Source organism: Mercenaria mercenaria, chromosome 1 (assembly GCF_021730395.1).
Source record: "Mercenaria mercenaria strain notata chromosome 1, MADL_Memer_1, whole genome shotgun sequence".
NCBI classification, from domain to species: Eukaryota; Metazoa; Mollusca; class Bivalvia; order Venerida; family Veneridae; genus Mercenaria; species Mercenaria mercenaria.
Genome location: NC_069361.1, coordinates 38,549,459 through 38,571,989, shown reverse-complemented (window position 1 = coordinate 38,571,989; position 22,531 = coordinate 38,549,459). Strand labels below are relative to the sequence as shown.

The following is a 22,531-nucleotide window of genomic DNA, read 5'->3' as shown; positions in this document are numbered from 1 at the left end:
TTATTGAGTCGTCGAGAAACGACTAAAAAAGACCGATTCATTAAGTAAACCATAGTTTTTTAATTGTTAAATTACTTTCTCCTATCTTACGAATAGGGCGGACGCAGCGGATACACTGTCTGAGTATCAAAGCACTTGTCGTCTGTTCTAGACACCGGTCCACAAACTGAAATTACTTACATTGAGATAAGAGCCCCGTGTATGTGGCACGCCAAAGAACTTGGGAGCTTCTTGAAATCGAGCGTCTTAATTATGCTGTCCTAAAATGTTAACATATTTTTGGAGGAATTTCCAGGTTTAAATGAATTTATAAACATCAACTTGAGAAGAATCTTGTATCCACAAAATAGTCTGAGACATATGTCTCGTAAACTATATTTTGTTGTTGGCATAATAATGTGCAAAAAAATTGTCGACAGAGGTAATGATTCACTTTCCATTCCGTTTTGTTCATATTGTATACATCATGCCAAATTCTCAATAGATTTTGTTTATAAGGATTTTAGTGATTTAAGTAGACTCTCTTGCATTCTATTATCTCAGCTAAGTACAATCTTTTCATCTGCAAATGTTACATTGAAAACGTAAAAGTATATACACTTCTAAATATAATAACTTTAATCTTCGAGATGTGAGGTCATACAGTTTTAGAAAATAAACTAAACGTACTCTAAATAACGTTTCGTATATATCATAAATGGTTCATTCTGGACAAAATGCTAAAGGAACATACTCATAATGTACGATAGTAATGTTGTAACAAATTCACCGATAAAACTCGTCTCCAATTTTCTTTACAATTTTGTAAATGACGCTGAAAAGGCATGTTGAAAAAATGAATATTTTCAAATCTATATCATTTTGGTTATTTTCTAATCGGTTTAAATAAGCATTTATTTTCGTATAAACAACGTTGGTGTAATAATATATGCACGATTCATAGGTTTCCAAAAAGTCCTATTGTGGTATATACCCGTATAAACACACAAACAAACATCATTAAATTCTTAAATATTTACATCTAAATTTGAATGTTTTAATTTTTTGTTAATGTTACCAGGATCGAATTGACTAATTACATCAAAATTATTAGGATGTAACATCGTATTTGTCGTTATCAAACAATACACATAATATTATCGTATACACTAAAGATAAAATCATCCAGTAATTTTGAATCAACACATCAACTACTGTTTTATTTCCATCGGTATCGGGAAAATATGTTGAGCAATTAAGATACCAGTGAAAAAAGTTGTTCACGATTAACATGTACAGATACCCGTACGGAGCTTCCCAAACCCTTCTACTATTATACTATACTACAATACAGATACCCGTACGGAGCTTCCCAAACTCTTCTACTATTATACTATACTACAATACAGATACAGTACGGAGCTTCCCAAACTCTTCTACTATTATACTATACTACAATACAGATACCCGTACGGAGCTTCCCAAACTCTTCTACTATTATACTATACTACAATACAGATACCCGTACGGAGCTTCCCAAACTCTTCTACTATAATTATACTATACTACAATACAGATACCCGTACGGAGCTTCCCAAACTCTTCTGCTATTATACTATACTACAATACAGATACCCGTACGGAGCTTCCCAAACTCTTCTGCTATTATACTATACTACAATACAGATACCCGTACGGAGCTTCCCAAACTCTTCTGCTATTATACTATACTACAATACAGATACCGTACGGAGCTTCCCAAACTCTTCTGCTATTATATTATACTACAATACAGATACCCGTACGGAGCTTCCCAACTCTTCTGCTATTATACTATACTACAATACAGATACCCGTACGGAGCTTCCCAAACTCTTCTGCTATTATACTATACTACAATACAGATACCCGTACGGAGCTTCCCAAACTCTTCTGCTATTATACTATACTACAATACAGATACCCGTACGGAGCTTCCCAAACTCTTCTGCTATTATACTATACTACAATACAGATACCCGTACGGAGCTTCCCAAACTCTTCTGCTATTATACTATACTACAATACAGATACCCGTACGGAGCTTCCCGAACTCTTCTACTATTATACTATACTACAATACAGATACCCGTACGGAGCTTCCCGAACTCTTCTACTATTATACTATACTACAATACAGATACCCGTACGGAGCTTCCCGAACTCTTCTACTATTATACTATACTACAATACAGGTACCGTACGGAGCTTCCCGAACTCTTCTACTATTATACTTTACTACAATACAGATACCCGTACGGAGCTTCCCGAACTCTTCTACTATTATACTATACTACAATACAGATACCCGTACGGAGCTTCCAGAACTCTTCTACTATTATACTTTACTACAATACAGATACCCGTACGGAGCTTCCCGAACTCTTCTACTATTATACTATACTACAATACAGATACCCGTACGGAGCTTCCCGATCTCTTCTACTATTATACTATACTACAATACAGATACCCGTACGGAGCTTCCCAAACTCTTCTACTATTATACTATACTACAATACAGATACCCGTACGGAGCTTCCCAAACTCTTCTACTATTATACTATACTACAATACAGATACCCGTACGGAGCTTCCCAAACTCCTTTACTATTATACTATACTACAATACAGATACCGTACGGAGCTTCCCAAACTCTTCTACTATTATACTATACTATAATACTGCTCTAAAATATGCTCCTATTTCATTTATTGTGCAGCAAATATTCTTAACTGATATTAGACAGGCAACATTTGTATGAAGTATTTCAGATTTCATATTAACTATATAAGAGACGTATGATTCCATAATATCAATTTATTAGCAATGAAATCTTTCGTCATATTGAGAATGACGTTATCTATTTATTTGGTATCTTTTGCCAAACAAATTCATTTTACACTGTAAGAATATTTCACTGGTTGAAGGTGCGGAGGGAGATATCTGGCTTGAGGGTTTAGGCGAAAACGAGGCTCTGTTTGAGGGTAACTGTTTGCTCTTTTGCTCTGCCAAGTAACCGCGGAACAGTTACCCAAGAGCCAGATATTTCAATCCGCAACTTCAACTAGCAATAGATTCTTTCCTTGCATATCGTAGTTTTCATTTAATAGAAGAAATAGAAAACAAACAAAGTTTTTTTTTCTTTTAAGCACTATTTTATTACAGCAGTATATGAATTTACGCATTCATTAACAAATTTCAGCACGTGAATCATCTTGCATCCTGGGTGTAAGGCGAGTTCTTTCCAGCACGTCTGGCAAAAACACTGAAAAATCCTGTCTGGTATGATCAAACAAATTTACTTCTAAATGTCCTAAATTGTGTAGCACAAAACGGGTGTATTGCATCGGTGTTGTTCGTTAAGCAACTGGTGTAGATTAAATGTATTCTGCGAATATATTGCGCAGTAACATAAAACTGGTATTAATCGATGCTATTTCATTTTTCAACTTGATAATGATTTACAATAGTGTCACGAATATTACAATTGCGTCACGAATAGTTCATAATAAAATCATATATGTATATTGGAACATTTTCGCATTCGCATTTCGCTATCTCGCGTAAGTTAAGCTGAATAGAACCATCTCGAATATGATCCAGTCAGCAGTATTGTGCACTTTAATTTCTGTACTTGGCTCTCAAATCAGATTGGTCAGGATACCTTTTACTAATAAAAATCATGTTGGACGTCGTATATATTTAGTAGTTGAACCCTTTGTCCCCGGGAGAAATAGTACTGTATTTAAGATGTTGCCAGAAAAGTACAGTTTATTTCTAATACTTCAGACCAATAGTATAACTCTTCAGATGGCTTTCATCAATCATTTAGTTAGTAGCACTGGTGTCATTTTTTTGTCAAAACTAAATATTCTTATAGTACGTAATATAGAAGTTAATTATGAAAAGATAAATATTTTAACATAGTTTGTTTGGCTGTCAGAGACCACTCTCAGGTCTAAATTTTAAGCCGTGAGAATGTGGCAGTTTAAACATTAATGAGAATGTTCGTCAACTATTCTAATCTATGTTTTGTTCATACTTACTAAATCAAGACTTAATCAATCAAGATAAAAATTGTTCACCAACACACGATAATTCAAAATCGTTGCTACTAACGCACCTCATATCGCTATCTTCAACTCCATTTGCGATTATCCTATCTTTCTTTTGTTCAACTATAACTGTTTAATTTACGTATTCTTATTCGTTTAAAACGGTTTCAAGTACTGAAGATCTCAAATATATGTTATGTTAAGAAACCACTCTGCAGTGATTTGATATGGATTAAGTATGATGTATACAATCTGTTTTGGCCGATAGTGGGATTCTTTATCGATTTGGACGTTTTATATATTACAGACAAATTGGTTGTCATCAGCAGACATTTTTTGTTATTTATATTCTGCTCTTGGGAAATAAAGATAAACTGTTATTTTGCCACAATATGTCTAAGCTGTTATTTGACAGTATTAGACAGATTTCATCGTTCGTATTGGAAGTCCCGTGGGTGTAAAAAAACGTGGAATAAATTGCGAAGAATAGCAATGCGAAAGTGGTACAAACAACTCAATTTTGAGAGGATATAAATGCAACTCTTTAGTCACAAGAACGAATATCCAGTATATAGACGATATATTAAGCCATAATCTATTCTTGTCAACTCTAACAATTTCAAAGCTCATATTGAATACCAGATTTAATTTAGGTCAAAGGACGACAATGAATACGTCGGTTTAAACATTACTTTTATTTTTCATGCTGTATGTGTCAGGAGGCAAACGCACAGGAAATGTAGTTAGACAATAATCCCATCCCCCTTGACGGGTCAAAAACGCGATAAGATTTTGGTTTGAAAATAACGAAAAATACCGAATCTTTCGAATAGCATGGAGGATATTTTACTTCGCTTCCTGTACAATAATCAATTAAAAAGTGGCAACTAGCTAACCTATCACAGTTAGCCCTAAGAAACTTTCTAAATGAACGTTAAATAAAAGCTCGCAATTGTATGGCCCGGTGTATGTATTTTTTGTGTTTCTGTCGTAAATAGGTATAATTGTTAGTAAAGCAGCCTGGAAAGACTACCAATATATACCATGTTCTCTGTCCTTGAATGTGAAAGCGATAGTGTTCAAAATAAGGTCATATCAACATACCTTTCAGTCTCGATTGAACAGTAGCATTATTTACGGACGAACCGCTGACTACATTATACAAGCTAACCTTGATAACATTACAGCTATACCGTCAGGTTTGTCTTATTCAGTCAAACGCCGTTTATGACTCTTACTAAAGAGCCCTGTCATACTTATTAAAGTTTTGTTTGGTACAATATTATCATTATTATTGTTTTCTGGCCATGATGATATTACATAAACACAAAAAACACAGTATGATAACATCTCGACGTAATACTGTTTGGAGAGTTCATCAAATAAAACTGCCAGTGCATCAAACTTTCCTCAGAATTATATATAGTTCGAGTCAGTACATTTTCTGTATTTATAAATGATGATATTTAGTTGAAACTTGAGATCGTCATCTGTAAGGCATAGATGTATTTCAAAATGTTACTTTTAATTTAGTTAAGGCTTTCAATATAACTATAATTTCTACAGTACTGCCCCTTTTGTCACCACAATTACAGTTGTGGTTTTACTTTAGTAGAATCAAGCATCTTGAGATTAAACGAACTTCAATCCTAAAGGTCAAAGTCTCTGGGGTCCAGTTACTGTAAATGTGTTGATCATATTTTTATTTTTGGACAATGCAATTTCTTACTTTCTTATACATGTATAATTAACTTTAAATGATTCCTTCTGTTTGAAAAATACTGATTTTGCTTTAGGTTTTAAAAGATCAGAAACACTGGAGAATACGTCCACACTCAAGCTTATGAACATCATTCTACCGTTGGTCATGTACCGTTGTAGTATTTCTTAGTATCCCAGGTATCTTCTACCAATTTCCCAAACCACGCAGTTTCATTCTCCTCATGCACACATGGAAGTACAAATTATTCACACGTTCCCTCAATTATCATCTGACACCTCATCCAGTGATTGTTCTCAGTATCCACCGTAAGTACACACCATATCCACTATAGATACGTGCAGCGTAAAACCGTTCATAAACAGTCACTAGTCTGCTATTCCTTATTGTTTCTATATATTCCCTCTTTTTACAATACCAATATTATTCCGCGCGATTATAAACAGTCGCTCTCCAATTTGTATAGATATGAAAGCAATTTTAACGTACACTGTTAGAACTCATTATTATACGGTAGAATTATTATTTACACTGCTTGTTGGTGACAGCATACGGGATACTCGCTGTCGAGGAAATCCGTATCAGATGAGAGACTACCTTTTACTTCAGTATTTTCTGAATTTGGGCATAACTAACAACAAAACCGATATCTTGACTACAGCTCTAAACTTCAATATTTTCTGAATTAATCGTAATAGACAGTCGAACGGAAAGTGGTCATAAAATAACACAGTGTAAATACTATCAAATTGATGGGTATAGGCAGCAAATGTAAATTTTCATAGCTACTTACAGTGTAGACCGGAATTCTGCAATCATATTTTTTTGGTTTATAGCATCATTTTTCGTTGACAAACACAAGCTACAAAATGCAAAGTGAACTGTATTTTGACTGAATTTCTAATGACAAAGCTCATTTATACAGGTTAGGTTATGAACTGGTGTTTGATCAGAAACAGAAAAAAAACTTTTCATATGCTTCCCAGTATTTCCTGTATTTTCGGTTGGTTGCTAATACGATGTATGTCCGTCTAGATAGCTTTAATACATAATCAGCCAAATAAAATAACCCCTTTTGTATAGCATTAGGAATACTTGGTTTGCTGTATTCCATCAGCGCTGCGTTTCAATTAAATTGGCATGCGGCAAGTAAAGATTGCATTTCAAATAGGAAACACTGTTTGTTCCCGGATATTTCTCGCCTCATGTGAGATTGATAAAAACGAATAGCAGGATTAACATATTCGCGTCATGTCATTTTGCCTCCTTTGAAGTACAACTTGAAAATTTTACTGACTGATAGATATTCTTGCTGGGACTTTACGTGATTATTGTTACAATGTTTTGATTTTTTAACATTGTAATTAAGTAATATCACATCCCTTGAATCAGGTAATTTTGCACTTATAAAATGAGGATATTTTGATGCCAGGAATATGAATTGCACCAGTCTGACATAAAGCTGACATCTAGGAACCCGCCGTCTTTCAGCTTTATAAAGTGTTAGTTTGCTTTCCTTGCTCATTCAAATTATTCATATTATTGTAGTAACGTTGTATTACATGTAATTCCGGTAATCTTTTTAGTGCTTTTACTTCTATTACCTATTAATGAATGCATTACGGTAAGTCGTGTTATTCATCAATCTAATAGTAAATTATGAGATTGCACATCATCTGACCAATGATTAAAATATATGCTGTAAAATGTGTGCGTTTACTCACTAATTAAGTCATACTGGTTAAACAATACTGTTTAAACAATACATGTGAAAACTGTGTTTGATGTTACTGGCTATCTCATCTTTTACAAAGAGTTTTCCATTTCCGACATATTCCTGAAAGTAGTATTTCAAACTTATAAACATATTTGAAAACAGCACGCCGATATAAAACAAACACGGTATTTATTGAACAGTATCAATGAAATGTAACAGCGAAATGCATTGCAGTCTTGTGTGTTTGTAAAAACACGACTCTTAACACTTTTAGTCTTAGCTGATAATATGAAGTCTGTATAACGATAAACTATTCCACACTGTCTTTAAACAACTGTTGGGTATCAAAAATATAAATACTGCATTATTGCAATAATCATGCATTGAAAAGCAATATATGCAATATCGTCCAACTATTAAAAGACCGACAACTGTTTCCGTACGCAATGTAAAGTCGTCAAGATGTACTTGTGTCCATTCACATATGCACCAGGCTATGATCCAATCAAACAATTTAGTTTTCAAATATCGTCGTCTCCAAGTAATAGAAACACTTTGTCTGTCGTCTCGGTACTAATCTGAAATACAAATATATGTAAACAAGTTGAATAATCTATTATTCTATATAATTATGCAAAAGTGATATTTATGACCGACACCACTTCGGACAAGTTCAATTATTTCTTGTTTGTTTTAAACTCCGGTTTTGTCTAATGACCTGAAAATATTTCCTATGGAAGAAAGTAATTCATATTAGAATTACAAATAGACTAACTATATTTAACTTACGCTAGAAATACATGGTGTATTAGGCCTTTCCACTTCGGCGCCATCATCCAGTGGGGAGGTAACAGCTCGTTTCCTAGCAACCTTCCGCAGGGTCAATACAGTGCACACAATCATAGCTGCACCTATCATACCTACACCTATTGGTATCAAGACACTTATTATATATCGTTGGTTCTGAAACGAAATGAAATGCTTTAAATATTAATAACATATTAAGATGAACCAATATATGCGAAAAGGTAAGAGAACATTAATTATATACCCACGGCTCAAAATACATCACAAGCACACTGTACAAATACAGCTGCATCCAAGAAAGTACATCGATAGATAAAAGGACAATAATTATATATCCGAAGTTTAAAGTACTTCACATGTACACTTGATACACTAACATGACTACAATATTCATACCTACACGGAGAGGTATTAAGGCATTTATTATATGTCCTTGCTTCTCAAATGCATTAAATACATGTAATATCATTTGCAGATATAGCTGCATCAGTGATACCTAAACCAACTGGTATATCGATGATTCATATGCAATAGAAACGTGTACTGATAGGTACATGGACACTGATAACAATAAATCGTTACTGAAATATTTTTATAATCAAGTGTGCTACGTCTCATAAAGTGTAAAAAAGTGATTTCAACATGATTATGCTAAGGGATTTGCCAAGTCTTTTAACCAACAATAGTAAATTAGGAATCAGATGCAGGTAGTATTTAAAACCAATTGCACCTCAGTCAACTCCAGTATAAATAAATCTCTAAAACTTTTGCATTTTGTCATGCCGCTTTATATTTGTTAGAAAGATGAATAGATATATTAGTAACCTATAAATTACATATCTAATCGCTTTCATTGATTCCTTCTGTTTATGTACATCATAAGTTATTAACGTGAGTTTTAGGAGCTCGTAGAATACGAAATATCCCCTTGATGCATTCAGTAACTGCACAAGGAACAGAACTTATTTGGTCGCTGTGCACTGAACGTTTGACGTACTGACAACAAATCAATAACTATGGGTCATTTACTATTCATAAGTGACTTCTGTATCAAATGTGATCTTAGACAAAAGCATTCTTTAGTTAATTGGCAAAAAAGTTCTACTGTTCTGGCTCACTGTGATCTTGACCTTTGACCTATTGATCTCTAAATCAATAGGGGTCATCTGCTGTCATGGTGAACTTCCCTATTAAGTTTCGTGACCCTAGGCCCAAGCATTCTTATGTTATCGTCCTAAAATGGTTTAACTGTTCCAGGTCACTGTGAAATTGACCTTTGACCTACTGACATCAAAATCAATAGGGGTCAATTGCTTGTCACAACCTCCCTATTAATCTCAATGATCCTAGGCCCAAGCTTTCTTGAGTTATCTTCCAGAAACCGTTCAATTGTTCCGGGTTACTGTGACCTTGACCTTTGACCTACTTATCTCAAAATCAAAAAGGGTCATCTGCTGGTCATGACCAATCACCCCATGAACTTGAAGTTGGTTTGTCGCAATAAAACAATTTAGTGGAACGGAACCCGACGCCCGTTTAACAGATATTTAGAATAAATGAATGAATGAAATTATGTAAAAGAATCTACAAGTGCACAATAATATTATTTTTCGAAATGGCAATATATAAATACATTTAGCTTGATACGATTTTTGAATTAAAAGCAAATTACAATTTTAATTGAAAATGGCAAACCTGCAACCACTGCTGTAACCTATTTTCCATTTTAGTACAAATTTAGCTAACATTTTTATGTAAAAGTCAATTATGAATGTCTGTCAAAATACTTTTACTTTAACAAAAATTATTATTGATATAAATCATATAAAAAATTTAAGGCGACGTTCGGCGAGGCGTCGCTCGGCGGGTCGCCCTAACGGCGTTGGTCGTTGTCGCTGAGACAGAACGAAATAACAAAATGGCAGAAATCAGCCATCTTACTTCACAGAAAATGCTGAGACGTAAGTGAATTTTAATCGACTTTTCGAAATTACTGGAACGAGTGTAATCTTTCTTGGATTTACTAATTACACACGTAAAGTGTCCCTTGAGAAATGACTATTGGCGAGAAAGTGGTTAGAAAACAAAAAACGCCCCTTTTCAAAAGTGCTTTTGTTTCTTAATATAACATGTATGTAATAAATTATTCAAAGAAGCAGTGATTTCGTGCAATGTTTATCATTGTATCTTTATTATTGCAGTTCTGTTTGGTGAAACATTGGACATAATTTTGGTTTACTCTACAATTCACACAATTTAATATTTGTATAACATTTACTGTGGATTTTTTGTCAATCCATTAGAACACAAGTGATATACGTGTTTTAATTTGAAGACCATCTCTATTCGAAATATGTTGCAGCCTTTTTGTTAAGGTAATAATTACTATTAAAGGTGAGCCCAAAATAATTTCAAAATATTAGCAAAACTAGAATCCTACTAGCCACATCTCAGATAAAAATACAAAATAAACATCCTACTTTCGTTTTTAAGTAAACAACAGTAAATATACGAATATAAGCATGAAAAGTGTTTTATCTTATGTAAAATATATTCCTAAAGTGAAATTATACCCACTTGGCCACCAGTAAACGCGCAATTGCGCGAAAAAATGAAAATTAGAATCTGTTTATTAGGGACTTTTCTCGCCACGAAAGCACATTTTTATCGAATTACTGCTATATACTCTCGTCGAACTCTCCCGCCGTTTCACTGCCGAGGGGATTCAGGTTTATGACGTAAGCTCTAGCAACGGATTATTCTGTCTAACAATACAGCTCAGAAAATAATATCTATAATTCCATTCCAAAACATGTCATTTTTTCATCCACTAATCAAAATGTACAGTTTTAATCAGCTTTTAAGTGACCTTCACCCAAGATATTTGCAGGAAGTAAAGGTGATTTCAATAATGGTCTGCGGCCGGAATAAGTCATTATTAAATTATTATGGAAAAATACTGCAGCTGGTGCCGCTTTCATAGCTCAAAATATGTCGTAAAAAAGCTATAAATATCAAAATGCTGATATTATCCGATAGATATATTGTTCATAAATACATAAAGGAAACGGCAACAATTAATTTTATGTTAATAGTTTTTGGGATATAAAATAAAATTCACAGTTTATATCATACGTGTCACGACAGACAATACTATAAAAGTGAAACTTGTTGGGATGTTCTGATAGAAAAAAGACTGTAAAATGTGCAAGTCTTTTTTATATTATTTAGTGATTTAATTGAAATTTTGTTCAAATATCAGAGAAAGATTTCGTCAGTACTTGTGTGCTTGTCTTAAACGTTTCCTAAGTCATTATACCAGACTGGGGCTGCAGGCACTTATACTGTATACTGAATCTTTTATGTCATTTGCTTTAAATGTTTACCATAATATTCAAAAACATCGAAATTGTTGTAAGATATTTAAATTATACCTTTATCATCATTGCATCCAAAGGTTTGTCCTCCATTGGTACTGAAAGTAACCACACTTAAAATTTTGGTATTCTGTATCAAAATAAATATGGTGAAATGTAATTAAAACATTGCTAAACTAAGAAATCCCGTATTTGAAAACTATTATGAATACAATTGAAATCACAATTCATTTACTTCCATGCTTCATGTCGTTATTCTAAGCGAGCAAATTACACAAAGGTATGTCACAATAAAGTCGCTGCATGTCCCTTGCTAATAAAGACTGCCAAATTATGTCTTTGTTTATTAAATTCAAGTTAATCATGCAGTAAAATGTGGAATGCTTTAATACCAATACCTGCTGATTATTCTAAAGCAAAATGACAGGAGTATCAGTTTTCGTGTTATCACGATCCTTGTAATATGCCAGCGTTTAACACAAAATCAATTGGTTTTCAATTTTCATAAGCAGTGATGCATGACTTACTAGGCATCTGAAATATTACCTAATTGCAAATGATGCTGCAAGTGTATCTTCTTCCGTTCTAACATCAACGTCCGAACTAGATCGTCACCATTACTTGTGTGATATGGAATATTGTGTTTACTTTGATCCTGCACCTTTCCAGGAAACAAAGTTTTACTTTCATGTGTATTTGTCTCTTGCGTAGTAGATGTTTCGTTTGTAAAAGTATCGTTGTCATTTGACGTTGTCATATTTTCTTGGCTTGAGATATTGTTCTGATGCATGTCAGAAAATTGTGACATGTTTCCATAGAGATAAGGGTCACTGTACCCATCACTGAGAGTGAGCGGTTCAATTGTTGTATCATTAAGCTTGTCAGCATCGTCTGACCAGGTTGTCCGATCATTTCTGTCTCTTCCTAGCATATTGTCTGTTACATTGTATAAACTTCCAGGTTCCTTGTCTAAAACTTGTGTCACATCTTCATTCTGAATTATTATTTCTGTAGCCCTCGTCGTTACATTATAATGAAGCTCGTATGTTAAATTGTGTCTTGCTGATTTTGTATATGTACTTCCAGGAAATAAAACAGTTACGGAAATTACAATTGCTATTGTCACTGCTCCACACAGCATTTTGTGGCTTCTTTAATCTGGGTTATTAGGCAGCATATTCTATTTCACCTGAAAATGCTTGTAAAAGTCACAAACACCTCCTTTTCATGCTGATCTGTTGAAATTTGCTAAAACCTGAAATGAAAAGAAACTCAGTCCTGGATCAAATACGATTTAATGCTTCAAAATAGTTACCTTGCAAGCTACCTTAATTGTCTTTGTTGTGGATATAGCATATTGGCATATGTTGTTTTGATAAATGTCGACGTCATATGCATCTGTCTTTTTTATCTCTTCCATCCATTATATTCTCAAGAAGCTTTATGATCTCAAGTAGTGCAATAGCATACGATTTCCTGAGACAGTCTACCGATATAAGTATTTATTTTGTCATCTACAAACACAGACTGGTGAGAAACTCAATCCCCATTTTCTGTAAAAAGGATTATCTGTAAAATTGTCATATTGTTCTTGTTTTTGAATCGCTTGCTTAGAACTTGTAAACTAATAAATGGTATTGACATTATGCCATTTAAAAGAACTTTGGCAAAAAACATGAATGAGTTGAAAGTTTGCAACTCTATTTTAAATGCTTACCATTTTAAATTTCAACCCAGCAGATTGTTCATTATATTTGAGAAAATGCAAGGTGTCAATTCTAAAGAAAACGACAAAAATAAATAACATTCTCCTAGTATTCTGCGCTTTGTCACTAAATCATGTAATATTTTGGAAATTCGAATATTTGTTCAAATATTTTAGCCATGATATTGCTTTTCCATTTCATTTCGAAGAATTTTAATGAGATGCTAGGGGCGTGATGAGTTTTGCAGTTTTATATCTTGGATAATTTCAATTACTAGAAAGACAGTATTTGCTGCTCTGGAGTTCGCACCCTTTAATTAGCCGAAGTTGACAACATTGGCAACTGTTCTTCTCAATAAGTATAGTATTTAAAAACTGGGAACGGGCGCATATTGTGAAAGTTTGACACTATTATTCAGAAATGTGAAAACAAAACTCTGAATAAATTAGTATGAAAAAAATCATTAAGAGGCATACAGTGAAACCTATCAAATTGATATTGACTCGGTTTATTTGTGTCTGTTCCAAAAGGTGTGTCCAAATTGAGTTTTCTCAAACTGATGCATAAAACACGATTACAGGTTTAAACAACGTTTAGAAATGACAATCACCTATTTTGAATGTTTGATATAAATTGCCCGACAACTAATTGATGTTTGCCTCGGTTAATTTCGTATTGAACAACGTGATAGTGTTGTATTAACTGCTTCCTGTTACACGAATGCACGAACGATTTCGGAATTAAAAGACAATATGAATTATACAGATGAGAAGATATTTTGAAAGTATAAAAAGCATCGATAGGTTTGATCGAGTTTCATCATGAGAGGCTCTTATATATGGAACACACCTCACACACCACAGTTTTATTACAAATTACTGCATGATTCAAAGGGACAAAAATAAATACGACATTGAGTCCATGTATAAATATCACTGAGTACTCTTACCAGGAGAACACACGAACCAATTATATTTCCATGATATTTGATGATAAGATTTGTCTTCATATCAAAACGAAACAAAGAGTCTATTAACCAGATCTGTTACAAAAAGAATGTGGTAAATTCAATTAAAACATTCTCAAATTGTTGATGTTTCTATAGATTCTATTAGAATGATTTATTTGTGGAATGATCTAACAATGGAAAAATCAATGCATGGATGCATCTGAGTATAATTAATGCAAGAAGTACATCATCAATACACTTTCCAAGCAAATCATTACCCCGCCTGAAGAGCTTTAGATTTTAGAAGATGAAAAAGTTTTAATCGATATGTTTATTTAGCCTTCGGGATGTAAGGTGCTTCTCTTTCTTCGCCATATTGATTGTTCTTTAAGCATTTCCTAACTAATTCTAATAATTTGAATTTTAAATTCTTTTGCTGTCAACGAAGAAATAGATCTACCTTTTTCTGAAGTAGATTTAAATATGTCAGTCAAGAATTTTCGTTTTGTTTCTTAAAGTTATCCAAATCCAATCTTTCTCCAAAATATTTTATCATTACATAGTTTAAATTACTTCCAATTTCTTATTAGAAATATTTAACATTACTAGGTATATAAATTGCTTGTGTCTTTAGAGATACACTCATAAATATATGTTATAAATAACAGTGGTTTGTCACAAAACTTCCTGTTTTAGCGATTATGCACATTTATATTATGTATGTATATTTATAATTTGAATGCACAGTACTAAGTCTTCTAATACACAAAACATAATTTTATGTTGATATAAAGTAGAATAGGTTTTCCGTTAATATTTCCATTTATGAAATTCGGGTCTAGTATACAAATAAAATACTAACTTTATCATTTCGCATGTTTTAAATTGTCACTGTCACTATTATATATATTTACAATTGTTAAAATACACATAAATTACTGTTAGAAATGCGTCTTTAACTTTGGTAGTGAAGGAGTACTTTGAAATAATAAACTTTATCCAGTAAGGTTGTAAATTACTGTATATTTTGTATATTCTTATACTTTAATTAGAAAAGCTGTTTACATATCACTGTGGATTAAACAATATCTTATTAATAACAATTCATTTAAAACATGTACATATATCAAAAAGGCATACAGGATTGAGTAGGAAGCTGAAAGCTTATTTGAAACTCTCTCCTTTATTTGAAACTCTCTCATTATGAATTCATGTTATTGTTTATTATAAAGAGTACTGCCATGTTCTTTATGCATGAGCATCTTATAGGAACGCTGGGCTTTTACAAAAATGAAAAATCCTTAACAAAAAAAAACTAAACTAAACTAAATCAAAAAGACAAAAATTACAAGCAAAATAAAATCATATTTTATTTTCTTAAATCAAACTTGTATTCATAAAGTTTAAGATACTTTGTCAAACGAATATTGTTAACAGCACTAAACCTCCAAAGCGTACGACAACAAAAAGGGGAATTTTTAAGCTATCAGAAAATTATTGCTATATTTCACACGAAGACTTTAGAATTAGTTACTAACAGAATATAGCGTATAGGGCGTATTCTTCCGTGTTTATTTTAATCAAGAACGCAGAAAAAGTTTAACTGCCGTGGCGGCTCGTTTTCGATTCCCGACTCGGGCATGTTTTTGTCTTGATTTGGCATTTTAAGACAGTTTAGAAACAAAACTCTCATGTTCTAATGTTCATAATGTGACCAAACTTAGATTTTAATGACAGTTCGTTTTTATTGAAAATCTGGAGGTCCGGGCCTTTAATACGGAACTTAAACAGTTTTATGTCTTCGTTGATATTTGATCCACTGTTTGATTTACCATATATGTTAGAGGGTTTTCCTGAATTATGGCTTTATAAAGCAACAGTCTGATAAAAACAGTAATATATATCATTTTTATCTTCTCCGATGTTAGAAGAAGGGTTTTTAATTTTTTAAGATACTGTATAGGTGGTTAAGTTAGCAAGGTCGAAGTATATTGGCGTATTCCGCGAACTGACAAAATTCGCTGACATTTTCTCCAGCGTAAATATCAGTCAATCCATCATAAAAACACCAGTAGTAAACGAGAGAAATTGACCCTCTGTCTCTGTCTGTACACTATACACGTTTTTAAAGCTACCTTTTTAGGCCTTAAATACGTCAAAACAAAAAAGCCCGAGTTGTTTGATTATATTTCTAAAAGGTAAAGATGATAATTTGATTAAATTCCATTCATTTGTTGACAGATACAAAACTAGCAAAGCTAATTACCGTAAACTGACATAGGCGAGTATGGAAGCGAAAAAACATACTGCCTTTTAGAAATGCATTTCACACCTTTACAAAATGTAACAAAAGGATTTACTTCAATACATATTGTTAGCCTTTTTCAGGTTGATAATTACATATATTTTGCTTTCCTTAATAAATACTAGTACGTTTTCTAGTAATTATTTTTTTATAGAGAAAAAACAAACAACAATTTTAGTAATGTGTAGCACATTCTTTTATATATGAACGTTCACTGGCTCCATATAAGGGATAATAATGCTGTCATGCAGCAAAAATGTAATTATTACGCCAGACACATTAGTGATTCTTACGAAAAGCTATTTTTACGCAAGTTGGAAAAAGGGAATTTGCTAATATTTCCGCACGCCAAATGTCTGAAATTCCGAATTCGCTAACTTTTCGACCCGCGGAAATAACCACTTATACAGTATATGTAATAATCCTAATTTTATGGCCAGAAATGTATCTCCCCATGTGGAAAATAGGCAAAATCACAATCTAAGTGAAAAAAATATTTCTTTTGAAAATTTTCAAACATTTTAATTGAAATGTTCCTGATTAACTAGTAAATATCATTCTTCAAAGTTTTATATAACGATTCATTAACAAATATAATAATAATTGAAATCTTAAAACTGTTTCTGATATTAATAATGGAATGCCTCATCAAAATCTATACTTTTACGACAAATTTAAAACTACTCCATATATCTTAAATATTTAAGTTCATTTTATCACCTAGTCTTTACAATGGTGCAGAAACATACATGACATTGTCTCATTTGTAACTAAGAGAAATTAAGAAAATCTTCACTTCGGAAATAAATTTTGCAAAACAATAAAAAATAATGGTAGAATTCTATCATTGAAATATATTTATTTTCTTGTAGAGTATAATAACTTATATTACCGATAAATGTATAAATGTGTCAAAATATTATAATTACTTACTATACAAACTATTATCCAATTGTTTTATAAAACGATTTTGTCCGTCTAATTTACCTTACATCCGACAAAGACACAAACTATTAGTGGTAGATACTCTCTGGCAAGTTACAACGTTAACTTGAATACAAACCTGCATCTATTGGATAGCGTTATACAGTCGATGCCGTCTCTCTTACAAAATTCTATAATTCTAGCTCGGTTTCTGTTTTTTACTGAAGATTCCAGTTGGATGAAAATGTATTATATTGCGCTTGATTTTAGAAACCCGAATTAACAGTAAGTTAATAACTGAGCCGCACCATGACAAAACCAACACAGTGCATTTGCGACCAGCATGGATCTAGACCAGACCAGACTGCATAAGGATGCATGCAGGATCCATGCTGTTTGCTAAAGGTTTCTCGAAATGCAAAATGCTTTGAAAGCGACCAGCATAGATCCTGACCAGACTGCGGATGCGCAAATGCACTAACATAATATTAGTTATGTCATGGTGCGGCTCATTAATGAATACATATTATAAATATGAAATAATAGTCATTGTCAAGGTATGTGTTGACATAAGTAATAACTTGGGAAATGCTAATCATCTACAATTTCATTGCATTTGTTTACGCAAGCAATAACGTAATAAGGCATATTTATACTAGCTAACAGGTGATTTATGAAATGTGCTTACCTTACAAATAAGGTAAAGCACTAGTATATAAATAACATATGAGCTAAGAAATTTGCCACTGTGTGCTATTCAACAATCAACTATTACTGCATGACAATTTAATTATGAATATTGCTATGTTAAATATATTTGATTAGGATGCTTTGCATTATTAATCTTCGGGATTGTTTTAATGTGATCTTATAGACTACATGTTAACTGCAGCTTTCATTTAACAAATATACATGTACGGATCTTCCGTAAACAGCATTCGCATATACAGAAACTGTGCGCGTTAATATTTTCAATGTCGAATCTCTTTTCGTGTGGGACATAAAAATGCTGAGCCCGTAGTACTTATTAACTGTCTGTTCAATTTAACAATGGGAGGGTACACACAGTTTGCTACAAACTGACGATAAACCATGCAACAACGCTCCTCGACCTCTTCTGTACAACGATACAACTAAAAACAAATCGTAATTGTTATATTAAGTTTCACATCTAAATGTCTTCAACTGAGTATTTTCGATTTACTCACATTTCATGACATTACGAATGGATCATAAATCAACTTTCATATTCTTTTTGTAGCTTTATATACCGTAAAATGTTTTGTGTTAAGTTTAAAACTTAGGCATACGATATCATAATGGCATTAATATGCTGAGCCTACAAAGTGTATTTATTGTCCAACGCGGAATCACTTTACAATATATTTCGCTACTATCGTTTGTACGTATATCATTATACACATTTGTTATATAATCTCACATATGTTTTATTCATAAAGCTTTTAGTTGGTCCTCTAGTGTTATAATTTTATAGTTTTGGCTCAGTATTCTTGTGTTATCTGATAGGTTAAGTATAGCAATGAAACCGTTAATCTGCTTGCGAAATCAGGCTTTGTAGTTGCGACGAATAAGGTGACCCTTCTCAGATAACTTATCGTGATAAATTGCGTTGTAATGCCTTGTGTTACTTGTGTAAATGGTATAAGGTATAATATTAGGTTCCTTTGTAAAACACTTGTTTGCAAAAGGAACATAGTCATAGATCGACATCGTCTTCTTTTTCAACTGAACAATTTTGTAATTCAATGTTAAACATATATTGGTGGTACCAGTAAAATGTAAAATTTTATACACGGACAGCTACTTGTAAGTCATTATTTTAGATAATATAACACTCAGTCTGGTGCCCCTTTTTTCTGTCACATAACAGTTGTATGATGCTTGGACACAATGTAAATACAAGTAAACTTTTATACTACGGACTGTAGTGTAGGCCATTTGGAGGCGGGGGGATATTGGGTATGAATACTGCAAAACATCACCAAGAAACAAAAGAAAAAAGAAACATAACTTAAAAAGGATACATGTGATACCTATCTGTAGGCCCTGAATGCACATTTAAACTAAATCAAGGGCTATAACTCTGCTCTTGCAGACTGAAATCCCAAACAAAACCAGAGGATGCTGAATAATATTCAGCGATGTTTTTCACTTGGCATCTAATTGACTTGTATAATAAGTAGAATGCTGAGAAGGCAAATCATATGTATTAATCAATGCCGACTGTATTTAATTTGACGTTGGTTTTAACGGATTTCTCTGTATTACAAAACGTTCCCGGTAATGTCATCGAGGATAATTACGTCGGAAAATTAATACACTTTCTCGATGTCGAATGGTATTATGTCACATTATAAAAGTCATTTGCATACGCAGAAGCATTTATCAGCACTTGTTAGTAGCACTTGTCTTCATAATAAGATTTATTAGGACACATTTTGTAAATTTATTCAATAAGAATTCGAGCAAGACTTTCTCAAATAAGATATATCTGGGACAGCTAAATTTGTAATAAGAGAAAGATGCATCCAGAATCTTTTAAATGGATTGTCTGCAAAGTATGTCTGTTTCTTAAATCTTAATTGTCCAGACTGAATTTCTACTATCATTAAATTGTATTGTTAACTAAAAGGAGTTGTTGGGTAAAAGGTATGAGTCAGACTTGAAACTGGCTATCTAAAGTTTATTTTTGTTTTTGGTATACTAAGTGAATGCCAGAGAGATAAACATTATTATAACAAAATAAAATGTTATAAGAATTAGAGCTGACTTATTTCGGGTCAAACATTTATAAAATATAGAGATGTACCCTCCGCGAAATATTTTGTGGACATAATAATACATCTTGTTATAAAACATTATACAAATGTAGCCCTGTTTCTAAAGACAAAATAAATATTATGCAAAATCTGTTTACGTCATCTTTTTCATTAGTTTTCAGTTTGAATACGAATATTGATCAGTATGCAGGGTGTCCTTCAAACATTTTATATCTGTATCTGCATGTACGAGGTGCGTTCAAAACATACCCGGAAAAGTGCTCTGAAATACGTATTTCTGGTCCTATTTTGCTAAAGCTGGAAAATATGATAAATACGATAATGCTAAATGTTAATACTGAATCATATGTATCAAACATAAACATTATTATCATCGTTTCTAAAGCAACATCATTGTTGTGAATGCGGCTAATAATTAACGATGTTGTCGTATCAAACAAATCCATAACATTTCTTGGTTACCATTGGTTCAATGTTCTTCACTATTAAATGCTATTTCTACACCTTCAAACGAATAAACCATAAACCATTTTTAAACATCCCTAGCCACAGACAAAAGGACATTGTCCCTTTAACTCCTACCGCCGTTCAACTGATTTTCGAGTAATAACCAACATAAAATGTCTGTGAAACATTTCATAATGTCACATTTATGATTTGATGTTACTTGGCTTAACAATTACATAGCTTGTAAATATTCACCCTATTTGGAACAAAATTGCTTTGAAAAATAAGTAAGTGCCACGGAATGTTTTTAATAGGACAAAAGCAAGATGATGTCACATGGAGTTGTCGTGGGGACTTATTTTTCCTAACAATTTCTCCAAAGAAAAAAAATAATTTTGAAATATTAATTATACATTTTGATATCTCCAATATATTATATTTCGATGATTTTTTGATGATATGTGAAGAAAAGGGAGCAACACTTTTCATGGTATTTATAGATTATTCCTCACAGGTCAGACGCGCCTGTTTAAACTAAGCTCATTTGAACTTTCATACTACTTTTTTGAAGAAGATGAATAGAACAAAATTAAGCAATGTATTTCTGTTTCGTTATGGAAAACTGCAGGTACGGAATCCAGTCTCCGGCATGGACTTTTCGTCCACTGGAAGATAGATACGCGTTAACTTGAAATCGAACATTTAACCCTTAGCCTGCTGGTGGCAATTGATTCTGCCTTTGCGACCAGTGCAGACCAAGATCAGCCTCCATATCCGTGCAGTCTGATCATGGTCTGCACTGTTCGCCATTCAGTCAGTATTTTTTTTGGTAAGCACCTCTTTTAACAGTTAATGGTACTGTCCAAAGATGGACCAGTCCATTTTAGAAATTTAGCAGGCTAAGGGTTCATTACAGTGCGACAGGTTGATATATAATGCTTAATTTCAAGTTACAAGATTCCGTACACAGGATATTGATAATAATACAATATCAATGAATTAAATGTAGTTTTTTCTTAGTAAAGCTCGTTTACGACAATCTATTTAATTGCTTGTGAAATTTTCACTTTGTTTGTTTGAAATTTGATCATTTCAAAATTTTTGCACATACCTTTTTTCATAATAAATGACTAAGTGCGGAATGGATATTCCAAGAGAATTGGTTTCAAGAACTTACACTGTAGTTATTGATACGAAGAAAATAAAATAGTTACAGTACAACTTGCACTAAGAAGCCTCCATAAGGTATAGCAAGAAAAGGTTTCTTATTACCACTGGTCTCTTAATACTAAATAGTTTGTTCTTTTAAAATAGGAAAAGGAACTGAGACGTTAATACAAGTGGTTTTTAACACACGTATCAATCGAACAGTTCTGTGATTCTGTATCGATGTGAATCCATTATAAATCAGACAACAACGGAAAAACACAAATTAGTTGTCATCAGTAGACATTCTATGTTATATATGGAAATAAAATCCAAGACTATATATTGCGTATCGCATTATGGCTGGCATAATAACAGTTTACGATCGACATCTTAGTGTTCCGTCAAACCACGAAGAGGAGTGTAACTTGAAAATATTTCGCCAATTGCAAAATAATTGTATTTCTGAAGTTTATAGATAGTCTGCGGTATTAATGAGTGGAATTACAACTTCATATGAAAAAGAATTAATACTATTGTTTAACTGTGCTCCTG

The 22,531-nt window shown here is 32.8% G+C and overlaps 1 protein-coding gene across 2 annotated transcripts; it reads right to left on the bottom strand.

The window, feature by feature from the left end:
• Positions 1–7,686: 7,686 nt before the first annotated feature.
• On the bottom strand, positions 7,687–17,771 carry LOC123545658 (uncharacterized). 2 transcript variants are annotated; one of them, XM_045331971.2, is made up of 5 exons: positions 17,592–17,771; positions 12,245–12,953; positions 11,756–11,796; positions 8,304–8,477; positions 7,687–8,092 (listed from the first exon to the last, which is right to left on the bottom strand). In XM_045331971.2, exons 2-5 carry the CDS (start codon positions 12,837–12,839, stop codon positions 8,036–8,038), a joined length of 867 nt encoding a protein of 288 aa, XP_045187906.2. In that variant the 5' UTR covers positions 12,840–12,953; positions 17,592–17,771; the 3' UTR covers positions 7,687–8,035. The 2 variants fall into 2 exon arrangements, with proteins under 2 accessions (XP_045187906.2, XP_045187907.2); XM_045331972.2 differs by having other exon boundaries at positions 12,245–12,887.
• Positions 17,772–22,531: the final 4,760 nt, after the last annotated feature.

Coding starts and splice junctions, on each gene's coding strand:
- LOC123545658 (XM_045331971.2), bottom strand. CDS start 12,839: ATGCTGTGTGGAGCAGTGACAATAGCAATTGTAATTTCCGTAACTGTT. Junction 11,797..12,244: donor GCAGCATCATTTGCAATTAG/GTAATATTTCAG, acceptor GGTTACTTTCAG/TACCAATGGAGGACAAACCT. Junction 8,093..8,303: donor ATACACCATGTATTTCTAGC/GTAAGTTAAATA, acceptor TTTGTATTTCAG/ATTAGTACCGAGACGACAGA.